The sequence below is a fragment of the Nylanderia fulva genome, unplaced genomic scaffold (assembly GCF_048542155.1).
Source record: "Nylanderia fulva isolate GAGA-0341 unplaced genomic scaffold, ASM4854215v1 Scaffold23, whole genome shotgun sequence".
NCBI classification, from domain to species: Eukaryota; Metazoa; Arthropoda; class Insecta; order Hymenoptera; family Formicidae; genus Nylanderia; species Nylanderia fulva.
Window position 1 is genome coordinate 1690202 of NW_028190293.1, and position 16211 is coordinate 1706412.

The window sequence follows — 16211 nt, forward strand, 5'->3', positions numbered from 1 at the left end:
CTAGTACTATGAAACCGAAATTATAATCAAACAGGTGTTAAAGTGTTATATTTGTCGACAAAATATGACGCAAATACAGAAAAATAACGACTAATCTTTGCTTATCCTTGAACGAAAACTATTTCGTGGAATTTTCATACTAAAAGCAACAATTAACATTTAGCTAGCTTACTTTTTAAAAGATTTAAAATGTTCTTCCTTAAAATAGAAAAATTAGAAGAAAAAGAAATTTTCAAGAAAAAATAAATAAATTTCATGTAACTATTAAAAACTATTAAAAAAGTATTAGATTATTGTTGAGAACCCTCCACAATTCTTAAACTGTCAAATTCGATCTGATTCAGTATGATGACGTCACGAAATAAATGCTGGTCATTTTGTCAATTGACGTCATACGGACTGCTCTAGAGTTGTTTGTATAGCTGGTAATCTTTCATGCTATAATCGTATTATCTCTTAAAAGCGGGCAGTGATAGTTATCCAGCGCGTGACTTTTATTAATAAAAAATGGGGAAAAATCTGCGAGAATAAATCGATACTCTCATTGAATACTTTATACGATGCATAATAATAAATCACTTTTTCATATTGATATAAAAGAAAACAAATTCGCATTTCTTTCCATGCACAAATTTTTACAATATTGAAAATAAAAATTATATATTTTATTTTTAACATAAATATAATTTAATTAATATACATATGTATTATTCTTTGTACTTTTATTTTATTTGTTAAAAAAGGGGTAGAGAAAGTAAGTAACGACAGGGTGTAAATTATGAAAAATGAAAAATCGAATGTGTACACAAATTATAAAAATTGCGAAATTCTAGATATATGTATACTCTCAGTATATAAACTACATTTTATGATTAACTTTCGATTTCAAATAACACCGGTGTGATGTTATGTTAATCTCGGTTTAATTGATGAAATTTCATTTGAAAAGGACCAAATGGTCGAAACGTCGTGAAATAATCAAATAAAATTGCTAGTTACGTCGTAGTCAAGTCGTTTAAGCTTACATTTTATGATTTATTAAGAAATAACGTCTCTACAACGTCAGCGACATTTGATTTTCCACTCGGAAAACACGCGCCTCGTGTACAGCGGATCCCATCTACTTAAAAAGAGTTTACATCGCGAGCAAACACTTTGCAAATCGCTTAGCTAACGGGACGGAAACAAAAAAAATCTTAATTTCGTCCTTCATTAATTTTACACCAGGCAACCGCACGTACGGGATATTGAAAATTAAGTTTATAAAGGAGCTTAAATTTGATTGCAATATGTTCGGAATGAACATTATTTTATTCCACATTTCAAAAGCGCTCTTTAACACGAGTTAAAATTTTGGGCGAAACTTTAGTTATAGGTACAATTGTAACGTAAAGAAGAATAAATTTCTAAGACTACTTATTTAATCCAAACTCTACGACTAAATTTAAATTTTCTTCAAGGGAGGGCTGATGCAAATTTCGAGAACTTGTAAGAGAAAGTTCATCTTCGCGTTTCGCGAAGTCATCAAGGCCGCGCGGTCTCGTATAGAGTGTCGAGATTGTCGGACAGTATTCAGGGAACACTGTGTTCGGTGGTTAAAATTAACCTAGGAGTTCCTATAGTTGACTCAGAGCTCTGCGGCAGAAGGAATAAGATTCGCAGCAGAGAGAAGCTACTCGTATTTTTAGAGGGTTGGCAATAACGAAAGCAACAGCTGATCATTTTACCAAGTTGACGATAGGCTCTTTCCGTTTTACAGTTAGAACGAATTGTCTTTTTGCTTCTATTTGCGTAGCTTGTCTTTAAACGAATATCAGAATTTTATCGGTTTTTTATTGAAATTTGTGTTAATTGTTTATATTAATTAAAAACTCAATAATTATATTAATACACCGAACAAATATTACTTTCTCCAATACTTTAATAATTATCTTGGAAATATTTTAAAACTTAGTATTTAACGCTAAATAAAATGTTTAATTCTTACATTTTATGTAGAATTAAAAATTATCAGTGTCAACAAAAACATTATAGAAAGAGTCATTATCAAATGCACTTTTGATTTTTAATTTAATTTAAAGTTGAAGAAAACCACAAATTTTTTATCTATTCTTTTTTTATTGAAATTTGTGTTAATTGTTTATATTAATTAAAAACAATAATTATTATATTAATACACCGAACAAATATCACTTTCTCCAATATTTGTGTTTAACCATCTTGGAAATATTTTAAAACTTAGTGTTTAACGCTAAATAAAATGTTTAATTCTTACATTTTATGTAGAATTAAAAATTATCAGTGTCAACAAAAACATTATAGAAAGAGTCATTATCAAATGCACTTTTGATTTTATATTTAATTTAAAGTTGAGGAAAATTGTTTATCTATTTTTTTTCTATCCGATCAAAATTACGCAATCGACAGAAATTAATGCAAAACATATACATATATCAAAATGTTGTTCTCTGGTAAATAATAATATTAAATTATCATATCATGACATTCCGGTTCAGCAAATTCTTTCAATAGTTGGTGCCAATATTGTAGTTCAACAGCTGGAAACATCGATCTCAAAGAGTAAACATATACCTTACCCATACAAAGTAGTTTTTTCGTCTAACAGGAATTTCCTATTCCAGAACAGTAATGTCTCTAAAGTACGTATTATATATTTCTCTGTGCATTATATGTTGAGCATTTAACATTCGATAAATGTGGAATTTTTCAAGGAAAATTGTTTTACGCATTTCAAGATTCCAATATGACTATATCGTTTAATTAAAAGATGATATCTTCAAATATATTTACACGCAACTACAAAACATTTTTTATACAAAACAAAGTGATTTTTAATGATTGAAACGAATAAAGCGATAATTTTGTAACAAAGAAAAATAATTTTCTTTTCTTTATTAATTTTTATACAAAAATATTAAAGAAATTATATATTAATATAAAAAAATGTATATGTATTGATTTATAATTTACAAAATATATTCATGCATAAATAAAAAATCAATAATTTTGTTTGTTACATGTAATTTGATTAAATATTGTATTCAAAATTGAAACTAATACTGAACATTCCAAAAATATATTTTATTATCAATCAAACGAACCTTGTCCACGTAACGGTGTGCACCAAGTTTCTAATAAATCCATTTAATTGATATCAATATGAATAGGATGATCAGAACGTACATATTAATAAAATACGAGGTCTCTCAGTGAAACCGCCGTGGCCTTAAATTTTCCTGCAATCGATTCGTCAACTTCGCCAAATGGCTCGTGTAAAAGTTGTGATGATCGATTTAAAACGATTGAAAATTTCTGCAGAAATTTGCGACGGCGTGTTGACATATTCGTTCAAGCGCGAAAGCGTTCAATACTTATTAAAGCAAACATTAGACGTTCGTGGTGACACTTTAATGAGATGAGATAACGCGTAAAAATGAATATCCTATACGTTTTTATCCAGCAAATATATATTCTCCCTTATCGAAAATTATTTTCTTTCCTCGTGCAATTTTCCTAAAATATTATTCGAATGACATATAAAAACGATACTTGAAGTAATAATTTTAAGAGAGAAGAGTATTATTTTCAAGTATAAAAAGGCGAATTCTTTAGAAACGTTTTTCCCTAAAAAAAGTATACCCAGAAAGGTAATGATGCGTATATTCTTTTGAAGAATAGTCATCCATCCGTCACCGAAATAGGTCATACGTAAGAATGACGAGGCGCGACGAGTATATAAAATGCGACGAGTGTAGCACCGAAAATAATTCTGCTGTTTATATGGCCGCGATCGAGGTGTCTGGCTGTAGTTATAACAAACGATGAAATGATTGTACGCATCGCTAATTCGAAAAAATGTATTTCATCAAGAGAACGCTTATCCATCATCCGTTAGATGATTAAATGCTACGATAATGGAAAGTCGGAAAAATGATGAGAAAACACCATATGATTATTACTTTGCTTAGAGAAACTTTCTAAAAGGAAAATAATATATCTTATATATCAAACAATATATAATATAAAGAAAGTAATAGATACATATATCATATATATTACAAACATTTTTGATCAAAATTGGAAAAATGACATTTGAAATCAAATATCCTAAAATAGCCTCTTTTAAAGCAATTAGAAGCTTTTATTTTTGTTAAATAATGTTTACCAAGAATAAAAGAACAGAAATTAAAACAGAAATTTTCAGAAATATATTGCAGACCAGTAGATTATATTAAGTACAATTAGCATCGCTCGGTTGCTTCTCATTTAAGTATTAATCTGTGTAGGCATGTATTAATTCCGTTATTCGCCGTAGTATTATCTCTTTTTTGTAGGAAAAAAAGATTTTTTTCCTACTTTATCAAAATAACTCTCAATATAAATTAATTAAAGAAAATCTATTTAATTACAATCTATTTAAAATTAAATAAAAAATATAATCAAACATTTTGTTAACTTATTACAATTTTTTTCGGTTTATTTTTTTTAAATTATTGATATAATAATAATAATATTTTTATTTAGTGTGTGTTTTTTTTTTTTTACTTTTGCGTAGAATTACTATTAAACGAGATTCTATTTTTGGAATAATCACACAAGTTCCGAATGAATAAAATGAATAAAATGACGTAATTATGCAAATACATGAAGAACAAGGTTGCAATAAGAACAGAGAAAGAGTTTTCTTCCACAATGTCCGCAGTGAAATCGGCATCAGTAGCAGCTGTTATGTTCACACTTTGCCATTATTACCTCTACAACTGACACTAATCCCATCTCATTTCCTGACCGTTCCACTTCGCGGGGGCAACGAAACTAAGCGTAACATCAGTGCGACCCACTTGGTAAATAAAAGTTTTAGCGACGAATATTACGTGCCAACCTTCAACGAATCTCTAATATCTTCTCATTTAGCACTCACACTCGCACTGTCGAAATAACATAACTATATAGGGTCGAGGCGCTTATAATTGATTTGTTTAATCGGCTTAGATCTTCCGATTTAATTGAATGAAATTTTTCAAATAATTACGATAGTTTCTGCGGAGAGAAATTCTTTGGAAGAATATATCCACAGATCTAAATTAAGACCGGGATGGTTAATTCAAGGCAGAAATAAATTAAAATACCCTTCTCTTGCTCATCCGTAATTGTTGAATAAGTATTACGTTATAAGATATATATTTATTCATATAATATTATTTGAAAAATCTACATTCCAATGCAATGACCGAAAAGCTATATGACTGAAGAATTAATATTCAAATGATTATACATATAGTTCGAAAACTATTAATATATCAGCAGTAAGACAACATTTATTTTTTTAACTCAATTTCTAGTAAGTTTCATTAATACACTTGTGATTTTCAAATATTCTATATATATATTAATAGATTATCTCGTTTTCTCTTTCTCTTCCCGTCTTTCTCGCATCGATATAAATACCTTTTTTCGATCCTACGTAACTAGTCGAACTACGAGAAATAACTATGTACCGTGTTCGCGCAACAACACCTACGACAATGTCACATATATACATACAGTTCCTCGGAATAAACTCGCGAAAAAAGATTTATCGACATTCGACGGATAGGAGCAAAACTTTGCCTGAGAAAACAACTCGCTTGGTCTCTGGTAAAATCGTTTTGTTTTTCCTTTTTTAACAGAAGCACGAGCAAATATAGACGCTTATATTTTGAATAACCGAGAGAATCGTTTGTATGTATCCGTAATTTTATTAATCCATAAATTTAACGTCATTTTTTATTTTTTAATTAAGAAATATAAATAATTTTTCTGTGTTATTAATATACATAAGAATAGAAAAAAATTTTTTTTAATAAAATTATATATTAATTTCTACATTTTAATTGGAGATAATTTACACGAATAAATTAGCAATGTTAAAAAAACTTTTTTTGTCTAATAAAACTTGCTTCAATTTATACATTTTCGGTGTAAAAATAAAGAAGAATTTTATTTCAAGATAAAAAGGAGAAAAAATAGTCGTACAATTACGATAAAATAGCTTTGGCTTTGAGTTCGATCAACATGTTTTTTCATCTAAAAAAGCGATTGCCAACCAGAAATGTAGAGATTAACAGGAGGGGAAGAGAAAAATATGCAATAGTCGTAATAAAACCGCAAGTTAATGCGCGACGTACCGAAAAAAAATGCGTCGCTTGCGAACCACAAATTACGGTCGGATGCATTTCGTGCTAAAGCGCACACTTCTCATAAATTACCCTCAGAATTCATTCGAGAAGAATTGCCGAATGCATCGTCGCGGTATTTTCTCATAGCTTTATCCCTTGCTTGTCCGAAGAAAACTAATTTAAAAGCGACTATTTTAATGCAATTTTGCCAAGAATATATTCCTCAGACGGACAATATTGGAAGAAAATTAATTAGCAAAGAACTGTCCCACACAGCATTTGCATAATTAAGTTAACAGATCCTTTCTGGTGTAAATTTCGTTTACTCTTTAAAGAAATAATTTCATTCTAGAAGAAAATTTGGTTTTCGCGTATACAATTGACTTTCGTTTTGCAGTGTAACTACTTCTAGTTAAATAATATTATTGCAGAATAAAGAGAACTTATAGATAGATTATTTCAAAATTCTAAGTACAGATAAGACCCCAAAAAGAAATAAAAAGGCATTAAAAACCCATGAAAAAGTTCCTATGAGAAAAAAGAATCATATAAGTTTCTACACACACACATACATATGTCATAAATCATAGCTCAATAACATCACATGAAAAACGTTTTAGGACACCGAAGGAGGGTCCTCGAAAAGGCACGGTATTTTCTCATTTTCGACACACAGTTCGAGAAAAATTGAATTAAAAAACTTGAAAGTAAAACTGCGACTAATTGTAAGAAGTTACTCAAGAGAATTTGCCGCAAAAACTTGTGTAAATATATCTTTCATGCAGAGGAGACGAGAAATATCCTTTTTTCTTCTTCCGTCTCGTAATGATATATATATATCTTGAAATAAGGGAAAAGAAAGCAAAACGGCATATTTTACGTGTAACATGTACTATTAAAATCATTCGAAGATAAATATCGAACATCACAATAATCCCGAAACATATATTTATACATATATCATTCTCTTTCTGTGGCATATAAAAAATATCAGAAATTTCTCATATAAATATATAATAATATAATAAGTGTGTATTATATAAAATATAATATAATATATATATATTTACAAATCTAAAAAAAATGATATTAATAATGATGTAAAATATCATGATTGAATAGGCTTCTCTGCAAATGAATATATTAGTGCGCGTGTCATAATCCAGATACTAAATGCGCTGAACGCGTGGTGCAAGAAGACACTCTCGATCGCTGGGAGATGATTCTGGCCTGCAAATATCGCGCATGATGTTTCGTGCAAAGTACGAATTGCGTTCGTTTCTGTTCGCGCGCAAATACCGCTCTTACGCAACGTTATCAAGAGGTGGCCAGCCATCTCGTTCCTAGACGACGACACGTGCCAAAAGACCGACAAGCAAAGAGAGTACCTAGTCGAGTTCATATGTGAAAAACACCGATCCGCGAAACTTTCTTGCGCGTCCGACGACACGGCGGAATCGCTTAAAAATAAATTGACCGACAGCCGGCGGCAAGAAATAGCCGAAGCAAATTAGTTCCCGACTTTAAATGACACACTAACAATGACAGCACGGAGCGATTTACAGCTGAGAATTTATTAGGACACCCCATCGTCTGTCCCGAACTGATATAGCCTAACTGAGAATCCAATGTCGAAAGGCGCGAGATCCATAAAGTAGATATATTCGCGATTGATCTCTGTAAATTTATTTATTTCACGGAGCGATTTACAGCTGATAATTTATTTAGATACCTTATTATGGTGTTCTAAATTGATAGTCTAAGAATCCAACGTCGAAAGGTGAGATCCATGAAGTAGATATATTCGCGATTGATCTCCGTAAATCCATTTTATTTCCATTTAATATTTATTTTAGTAAGTCCTATACATAATTTTGTATAAAATCGAGAAATTTAGTTTGAGTATATATTTTAATTTTATTGAAAAAGTAAAGAAAAAAATGAAGATGAAATGTCGTAAAAAATGATCTTAAACATATATAAGTATTAAACTCATTGCAAAGATGTAGGAATGAAGTATTTGACAATTTGTTCTTATTTCTTGAATTATTAAATATCGACGTGATATTGATTAATATGACAATTAAAAAAAGTCTTTTTCTTTGATTTGTAAGCTCTTTCTTTTTCAAAACTATAAAGGCAATTATAGTCTGCTGGCGAGACAAACGGCACAAAGCATGATCGCAAACTGAAACGATCAGGAATGCGGGAAACCGTAATTGCACGCTAGATCGACGATGCGGAAATTAGGCAAATATACTACAATTACCGCGTGATATGTATATATATATATCTGTATATAACTGTATGTAAATGTATATACATACAATCGTACGCTTATTTCAAACAGATGTGAATGTGCCGAAGTGATCAGTCGTGCGAGAATATGATTCAATCAATTCGCTTCACACGTGTATTTTCGCACCCTTAAGAGCCTATCTGTATTTATATGTATTATAAGTATAAACGCATGCATTGCAAATCATCGCAGTTCTGAATAAATTCAACATTTATCACACTTTTATCTTAAAACTTTCCGGCAATCTCATCTTCGAGATTATGGAATGCACGCTATAATAATTGAATGCAATTACCGATAAAAGCTTCTAATTATGTCATTAATGTTAGAAGCACTGAACTTGGAAAAAATAATCACTTTATATTTATACACATGATCTAAGCGGTTTGATCTTTTTTGCTTCCACTTTGCAAAATAATTTTTAAAAATATGTATATAATATTATTTATTTTATATTTTAAATATCCGTTAGAATAATTCGATAATAATTTTGCAATAAGTGTGTGCACAGAAAATGAGTTAAAATAAGTCAATAATGTTGTTTATTAATTAACAGTGAAACGATTCGCTTCTAATTACTACTTTAATAATTTTATTAGTAAAGATACTTACAGTTCCTCCTTATATACATTTTAGTCAGAAAGGTATCGAAAATCGCTGTCTGAAATATAAAATAAAAATATAGAGTCAAGGACTTATCACAATAATATCGAAATACAAAAACATTGATTATTATGTATAAAGTCTAACACGAATACGTCTTAATTTGAAAACGATAAGAGAAGTAAATCCAACTTTAAAATATTACAGATTCAAAATATAAATGAACATGCCGTGTAAATTTTCGACAGATTTCCCACAATCTCTCTTAAATAAATATTCCCATACCGTTTATAATCCAATCATCGATGATCCAATTAATGCGGATTCCAGTCTCTCGGAAAAGTCTCTCACAAACAAGGGCGGCTATGAATAACCCGGTCGATGAAATCAAATTGCTATTATTCGCCAAAAGAGATTCCGTCATGCGAAACGTATATTTTGTCGGCTTCAACTTAGCGGACTCGTATTCGGTCGGGATTTCAGATAGTTACTGAACGCGAGAGATGTACATTGTATACCTTTAACGATATATATTCGCGACTTTATAGCTCGGGCTACCTGTAATAACTGTAGATAGAGACGACCGTGTTTGTTTGCAATCAAGTTCGGCGCCCTCGAAAGCTCGAGTGTAAACATTACGACTGTCAGTCATGTAACGACGACGCGGTTTCTGGACTACTGCTCGATCAACTGGTCTAACAATGAGTCCCCTGATTCGTGCTTGTTGAAACTTTCAATTGCAAGAACAAACAAAATGAAAAAACTTTTGTGAACGATGGTGTGAAATAATAGAAGAAAAATGCTCCGACATTCCTCGATATACATGAAACAATATTGAAAATCTATTATTGAAAAATCTGTAGAAAATCTTTTACTTGCGCATTCAGAAAGATTTAATTATTTCGAAAAAAGGGCTGAAAAACGTGACACTTCGAAATTTCAATTTGACGAATTTACAATATATTAATTTTTTCATTGTTTATTCATATATATATATTAGGGTGGTCGTTATATAGGTTTTTTCAATATTTTAACGTTGGATGGTCGTAAATCAGCTCTAAATGTAGAAAAAAAAATCTCTAATTTTTTCAGATTTTTATTTTGAGACCTGAGTCTCCCTGTTGACATGTAATTTTATTAATAATTTTATTAATACCACAGTTCTGCAGCTGCTTCTGTCATCAATTTTTGTTGTAAAGAGTTTGAAATTTTAGTGAAAAAAAGTTGAAACTATTTGAAAATACCGAAAATATAGTATAAAATAATATAAAATAGTTAAATAATATAAATAGCGGAATAGCCCATATAATATTTATGACTATCTTTTATGAAAAATTAAATAATTTTGTTCACTACTTTTGCAGCTGACTCCATCTAGAACTGAAGTAAATTAAGTATTTTTTCAAATTATAAAAAATATAATATAAATAATATTTAAATACCATATAAATGAATAAATAAATGAACTGATATAAGAATATAACATAACACGTGTAAACAGGGAGACTCAAGGCTGAAAATAAAAATCTGAAAAAATTAGAGAATATTTTTTCTACATTTGGAGCTGATTTATGATCATCCAACATGATGTTCAATTTAACGACCACCCTAATATATATATATTTCCTTGTTCTTGCGAAGAGGGTTCAAATGATTTGCGTTTCTTGTATTCGATGGATGCAATTTTACTTTTTATTTCCCCAGATATAAACGTATAATTTTTTTAGTTCACAGATTACCATTGTTGAAGCTATTGCGACAGAGGATTCGGATGGCAAAGCGGCTCGCGATTCGTCGTAAAACAGCGATACATCGAAAAAGCATCTACGCCGAGCTCTCTACGCGAAGACGATAAAACCAATTCGATTCTCTCTGTGAAACACGATTGAGGATAATGTGCAGAGCGAAATATAGATCGAGTATAACAAGGGATCGACGTTATGATACCCGGACTCATTCGGAGATCTTTTGACTTTGAAAGACAACGCGAAAGCGACTCCTCGAGCCGATATCTGACAACAAAGGTGAAAAATCATTCTCTTTCTTAATGAAACTTTTTTTGTGCTTTCGGTAAAGGAGATTTTATCGATTTTAAACTTTTAAAGGTGTATCTGCGAGAGACGAGCGAATGTCTTTTCTCGATATACCGATAAATCTATATAATCATTCAGAAGGAATGTTAAATGGATGCATATATATGTAGATGGTGAAGCTTGTATACACGCATGAAAAGAAAAATAAATCTCAAAAGTCATAAGCAATCTGTAAAACGAATGATGAAACATAACATATTTTTAATCTCTTATTCAAAAAGATGTATATTTTTTTTATCAAATATCATGTTCATGAAAAAATAATCTCGTAATTTTTTCTGAATTTTAAAATTTATTAGACTTGCAGATTATAATCGACCCATTAGCATATTGTTGTCATGAATCAATATTTATTAACAAAACGCCTACACTTTTACTATTTTAACGAAAAAAAAATCGATTTGAGAATAAAATTAAAACAACGCAATAACGAAGAGTTAATTAAACCAAAACTGATACAAATAATTTGCAGTTGTTAAATTCGAGGGGCTCGAAGATACGGCCAATATTGAAACAAGCAGGAAAAACGGATAAACGAAGACGGAGGAGCTGGCTAAAGTGAAAATGGTAACGTGAAAAGGGGCGGCGGGATCGAAGAGCAGTGCAAAACCGGGACGAAGTGGTTCGAGAATTGCGAGACTGAACGATGGAAATGAACTCGACGACGACGACGGTCGATCTCAGTTATTACAATGTTAGCAAGTTCGCGCAGAACTTCAGCGGCAACGACAGCAACGACGGTGGACCGGTCGAGTGTAATGAGCAGATCAACACTAACGGCCTGTCCGACTTCATCGTTTATGGCATATTCATCAACCTGATCGGTCTCTTCGGGATCTTCGGCAACGCAATCTCAATGATTATCCTGTCGCGGCCGCAAATGAAGTCGTCTATCAATTATCTCCTGATTGGACTGGCCAGGTGCGACACGGTGCTGATCATCATCGCGGTAAGCAAGAATGATCTCCCTTCATTTTCTATATCTTTCTGTCTTTTGCATTTTCTCCGCGAAATTTTTAAGTCCACTTATTAAGTTTTAAAGAAAAAGAGAAATAAAGAATAGAAGTATAAAAATTGCAATTTAAAAGGCTAGGACCGAGCAAAGCATAATCTTTATATAATTAATGAATGAATAATGAATGCAGTAAATAATGGTATATTTATGCAGAGTTTCATTTTCTGATACTTCGAGAAAATTGCAAAGTTATTTCGAAAAAAGATGTACTTTGTTTAACTTACAAAATTTTTAAATGCTAACATTAATATAGAATTAGATTTTACGGTAGAATTATATAATACCGTAAAATGGCGTAGAATATTGCAGTTTTTATGCAAAAAGAAACGATCAAAGTTAATCTACCTGAGTGGCCGAGTTATTTCTCACCATAATTATGAAGAAACGACATGAAAGAGTTAGTATATTAAACGTACGCTCATCTTACTTTTTACTGGGTTTTACGCTTTTGAATAATATTTTACTATGTTTCTCTTTCGTTTATATTGTATAATAAAAAATAATAAATATAAATATCAATATTTTATACATATATATTATTTGTCAATATATTTTTTAATTATTATTTTTAAATATTATTTTTTAGAAAGGTAACAAATAAATAAATATTTTTCATTTTATATTTTATACACATAAAACTTAAAAATACTCTCTCTTGCCAACGAGGCATGGCATATCCCTTTTCTCTGCGCGATACACAAACAACTGCGATGTTCACAACTCGCAACTCGTTGGAAAATCAATGTTTAATTGGCACACATGACCAGAAACGATTTTCGATTGGATCGAACGATTTTCGGGGAATGCTTCGTGATTGCAGCCAGATGACCCAGCACGTTTACTATCGCCATGTCTGGCACCTGCCAATCAATCACATCCGTATCCCACAGCTAAATAGAATTTTTCAAAAAAGATTCACCGTTTCGTGTCATTTTCGAATTGCATTTCAAAGAGTTCATGACGATGTTATCGTTATTTTCTGGATAGATAGGTTTTGAAACACTGAGGACAATCAGATCAAAAATGATATATGAAATTATATGAAATATTTTTATTTTATGAATATAGATATTGCAAATTTTTCATTCATTTAATTTTTGATTGATCTAATTTTAATAGAATATTAATTTTGAAGATATGTATAAATAACGATGTTAAATATTACAAATTTCAAGAGCTTAATTTCACAAAATAAATAGCATCTAATAAATATTTAAATACAAAATAAATTTATAAATTAAAAAAAACAGAGAGAGAGAGAGAGAGAGAGAGAGACAGCGAGGATTATTATTGCCAAACATACCAAAGTTTTGAAAAAACTTGATGAGAAAAAATTGTAACGTAGATTTGCGAATATAAATTTATATCTCGAAGTGCAGTTTACAGTTTTGTATTGCGCTCGTTAGATTTTTGTTTATTATTAAAGTGTAATCTCGTAAGGTTTAATTAACATCTTGCACACGAATTTTCATCAAGGCGTTATTTTAACTGAGATTCTATTCGTACCATCCTTTCCAAATGTAAAACTCTTTGCTCCTGTTTATCTACATACGATTTTGGCGATTAATTAATGTTCATCAAAGGCCGAAAAATATTAATATCACGACGTTTAATAATGAATATTCAATATCGGAAATCAATTTTTGCAAAACATACCAGTCGCAGATTTGTCGCAATGATCAAATGCAAACCCCTCATTTTAATATTACCCTTTCAGTTCTGCGTTCTACACAACCGTAAATTTGCAATATAGCCGAGCTTTTCATTAAAATAAATCTTCTTTAATATATATCCCAGTAGCGCATCCCAGTTTACCTCATGTAATTTAAGCTATATCTTTAAACATGTAATTCATAACTTTATATGTATATTGGTTTTTTTATTTTTACCTCAAATATGCATATATGTATACATATATATAATTTTACAGATTTTATATTTTAAATACAAAAATAAAGAGAGAAAAGCTTATTAATGTATGTAGAAATGATCTTTATAAATTGGTAGTAAATTACAGTGTTTTTTTTACAAGATATATGTTTTACAAAATAAATTAAATAAATTATGAGTATAACTAATTATGGTATATTGTACATATATGAATAAAAAATATACACGACTCTTAATTTTTAAAAAGATTTTATGAGAAGGATCAAGACACTCATAAAAATATTGCTGAGAAAATTTATTTCTGAAATATTTTATAATAGCATTAAAATACATTGTGGATATAAATATCGACTGCACGCTACAGCTTTCTTGCAAAAATAATATAATATAAAGAATTGATATGATAGTAAAATTTTTATTTCTCTTTAATTTATTCTCGAAATAAATAAATTCGTGTCTCGGAGGAGAAGAATTAATATCGTTGAATAATTCACGCGCGTCTATCAAAATATTATGTAAATACAATATGAACCACACGTCAAGCTTATGTAAATAAATTCCAACGTATTATCTGTTGTTTCCTGATCTCGTGAGTAAAGTCGAAATTATAGCATTAAGCGGGTAGAGGTAAGCAGGAACTTCCGGTAAGAAAGATGGGCCGGAAGGGCGCGAAACTCATATACAAGATCCTGTAGCAACTCTCTCGAGACTACATTACATAAGCCACCCCGATGATTAATTAATCATGTGAAGCGATTCTCTTTCTCTCTCATTAACGATCCATTATTGTTCACTTATCGATTAAACGTCACGAGTAGGAAGGCACCTATAACTGCATTTTGCAATAAATAGTTAGAAGGATTATTTATTGAAGAAAAGAAGAAATATGAATCTTGAAAGTAATTATTGCGCACGAGAGTATAAAATGATTAAAATGGAATATTTTTCAAAATATAATAAATAAATGATATAATAAAAAAACTTTCTTTTTATTTAATTTTAAAAAATAACTACTCACTTTATTACAATTTTTAATTATTATTTTAATTACTATATGTACTGAAATATACGCAAAAAGATTTTAATGGATATTTATAATTTAGAAAAGAGCTTTAATCTCATATATAAGAAACTCTTATCATTAAGCATGAAATTGTGAATGATATATAAAAATTATACATTTACAGGTATTGATTTACGGATTGCCGGCGATTAGCACGTACACTGGCCTATTATTCGATTATAAATTTATTATCTATCCGAAGATCATCAGGTACCTGTATCCATTAGCTTGCATAGCGCAATTTGTGACGGTGTACCTGACGTTAACGGTGACCTTAGAAAGGTACATCGCGGTCTGCCATCCGCTGAAAGCCAGATCCTTCTGCACTTATGGACGGGCGCAAGTGGCACTCGTGCTTATAGTAATCTTCGCCTTTATTTACAATCTACCCAAGTAAGTAATAGCTGTAATTCAAGCTGTGTCTTTATCTTATCCTTCACTGTAGTTATTTTCTTTAATAAAGATTAATATATCGTAATAAAAAAAAGATTAGTAAAAATTATTTCAATCAAATTTTTGATCCACTGTAGTCTGCGTTTTCTGTTTTCGAATTAGTATAAAAAATAATTATAATGAAAATATATGACAGAAAAATATGTAAAAGCGGGAAAAAATATTTTTTAGATTTATTATACTCTCAATTAATTGTATAAAGGATAAAAATTATTATGTAAATTAATAAAAATGTTATTTTATAAATTTGATTTAGATTCTGGGAAATCTCGACGTACACCGAGAGACATTGGAAGTATAATATCACAGTGTACTGTGTCTCTCCGACGGAATTGAGGAGTAACGATTATTATGTCACCTTGTACATTCACTGGATGTACTTCTTCGTGTACTACATGTTCCCGTTTATCGCGCTGGTGATTTTTAACATGGCCATTTATCAACGGGTGAGTAACGTGAGTAAAGTCTAACATCATCATATGATTTCGAAAATCGCGGATTATTTCGTTAAAATAAATATTATACCGTCCAATAATATTTTATGGAAAATAATATATCTCGCAAAAATAATATTTTATTTCACACGTGTATAAACTTTATCCTTAATGTAATTTCT

At 30.3% G+C, this 16211-nt stretch overlaps 2 protein-coding genes across 8 annotated transcripts in view; one reads left to right on the plus strand and one right to left on the minus strand.

Moving 5' to 3' along the window:
• Nucleotides 1–9749, minus strand: part of LOC114932290 (uncharacterized) — a 73999-nt gene extending 64250 nt beyond the window's left edge. For both annotated transcript variants that reach the window (XM_029304466.2, XM_029304461.2), the window contains exons 1-2: nucleotides 9367–9749; nucleotides 9091–9139 (exon numbers count right to left, since the gene is read on the minus strand). The gene's annotated coding sequence lies outside the window, so the exon portion shown is untranslated. The remainder of the gene's footprint in view (nucleotides 1–9090; nucleotides 9140–9366) is intronic.
• Nucleotides 1–16211, plus strand: part of FMRFaR (FMRFamide Receptor) — a 48561-nt gene that overhangs the window by 23374 nt on the left and 8976 nt on the right. For 5 of the 6 annotated variants that reach the window (XM_029304484.2, XM_029304471.2, XM_085483022.1 and 2 more), the window contains 4 exons: nucleotides 10809–11105; nucleotides 11647–12123; nucleotides 15267–15535; nucleotides 15852–16050. In XM_029304484.2, coding sequence (XP_029160317.2) covers nucleotides 11821–12123; nucleotides 15267–15535; nucleotides 15852–16050 — 771 coding nt within the window. In that variant the 5' untranslated portion in view covers nucleotides 10809–11105; nucleotides 11647–11820. The remainder of the gene's footprint in view (nucleotides 1–10808; nucleotides 11106–11646; nucleotides 12124–15266; nucleotides 15536–15851; nucleotides 16051–16211) is intronic. The other variant, XM_029304493.2, reaches the window with a different exon arrangement.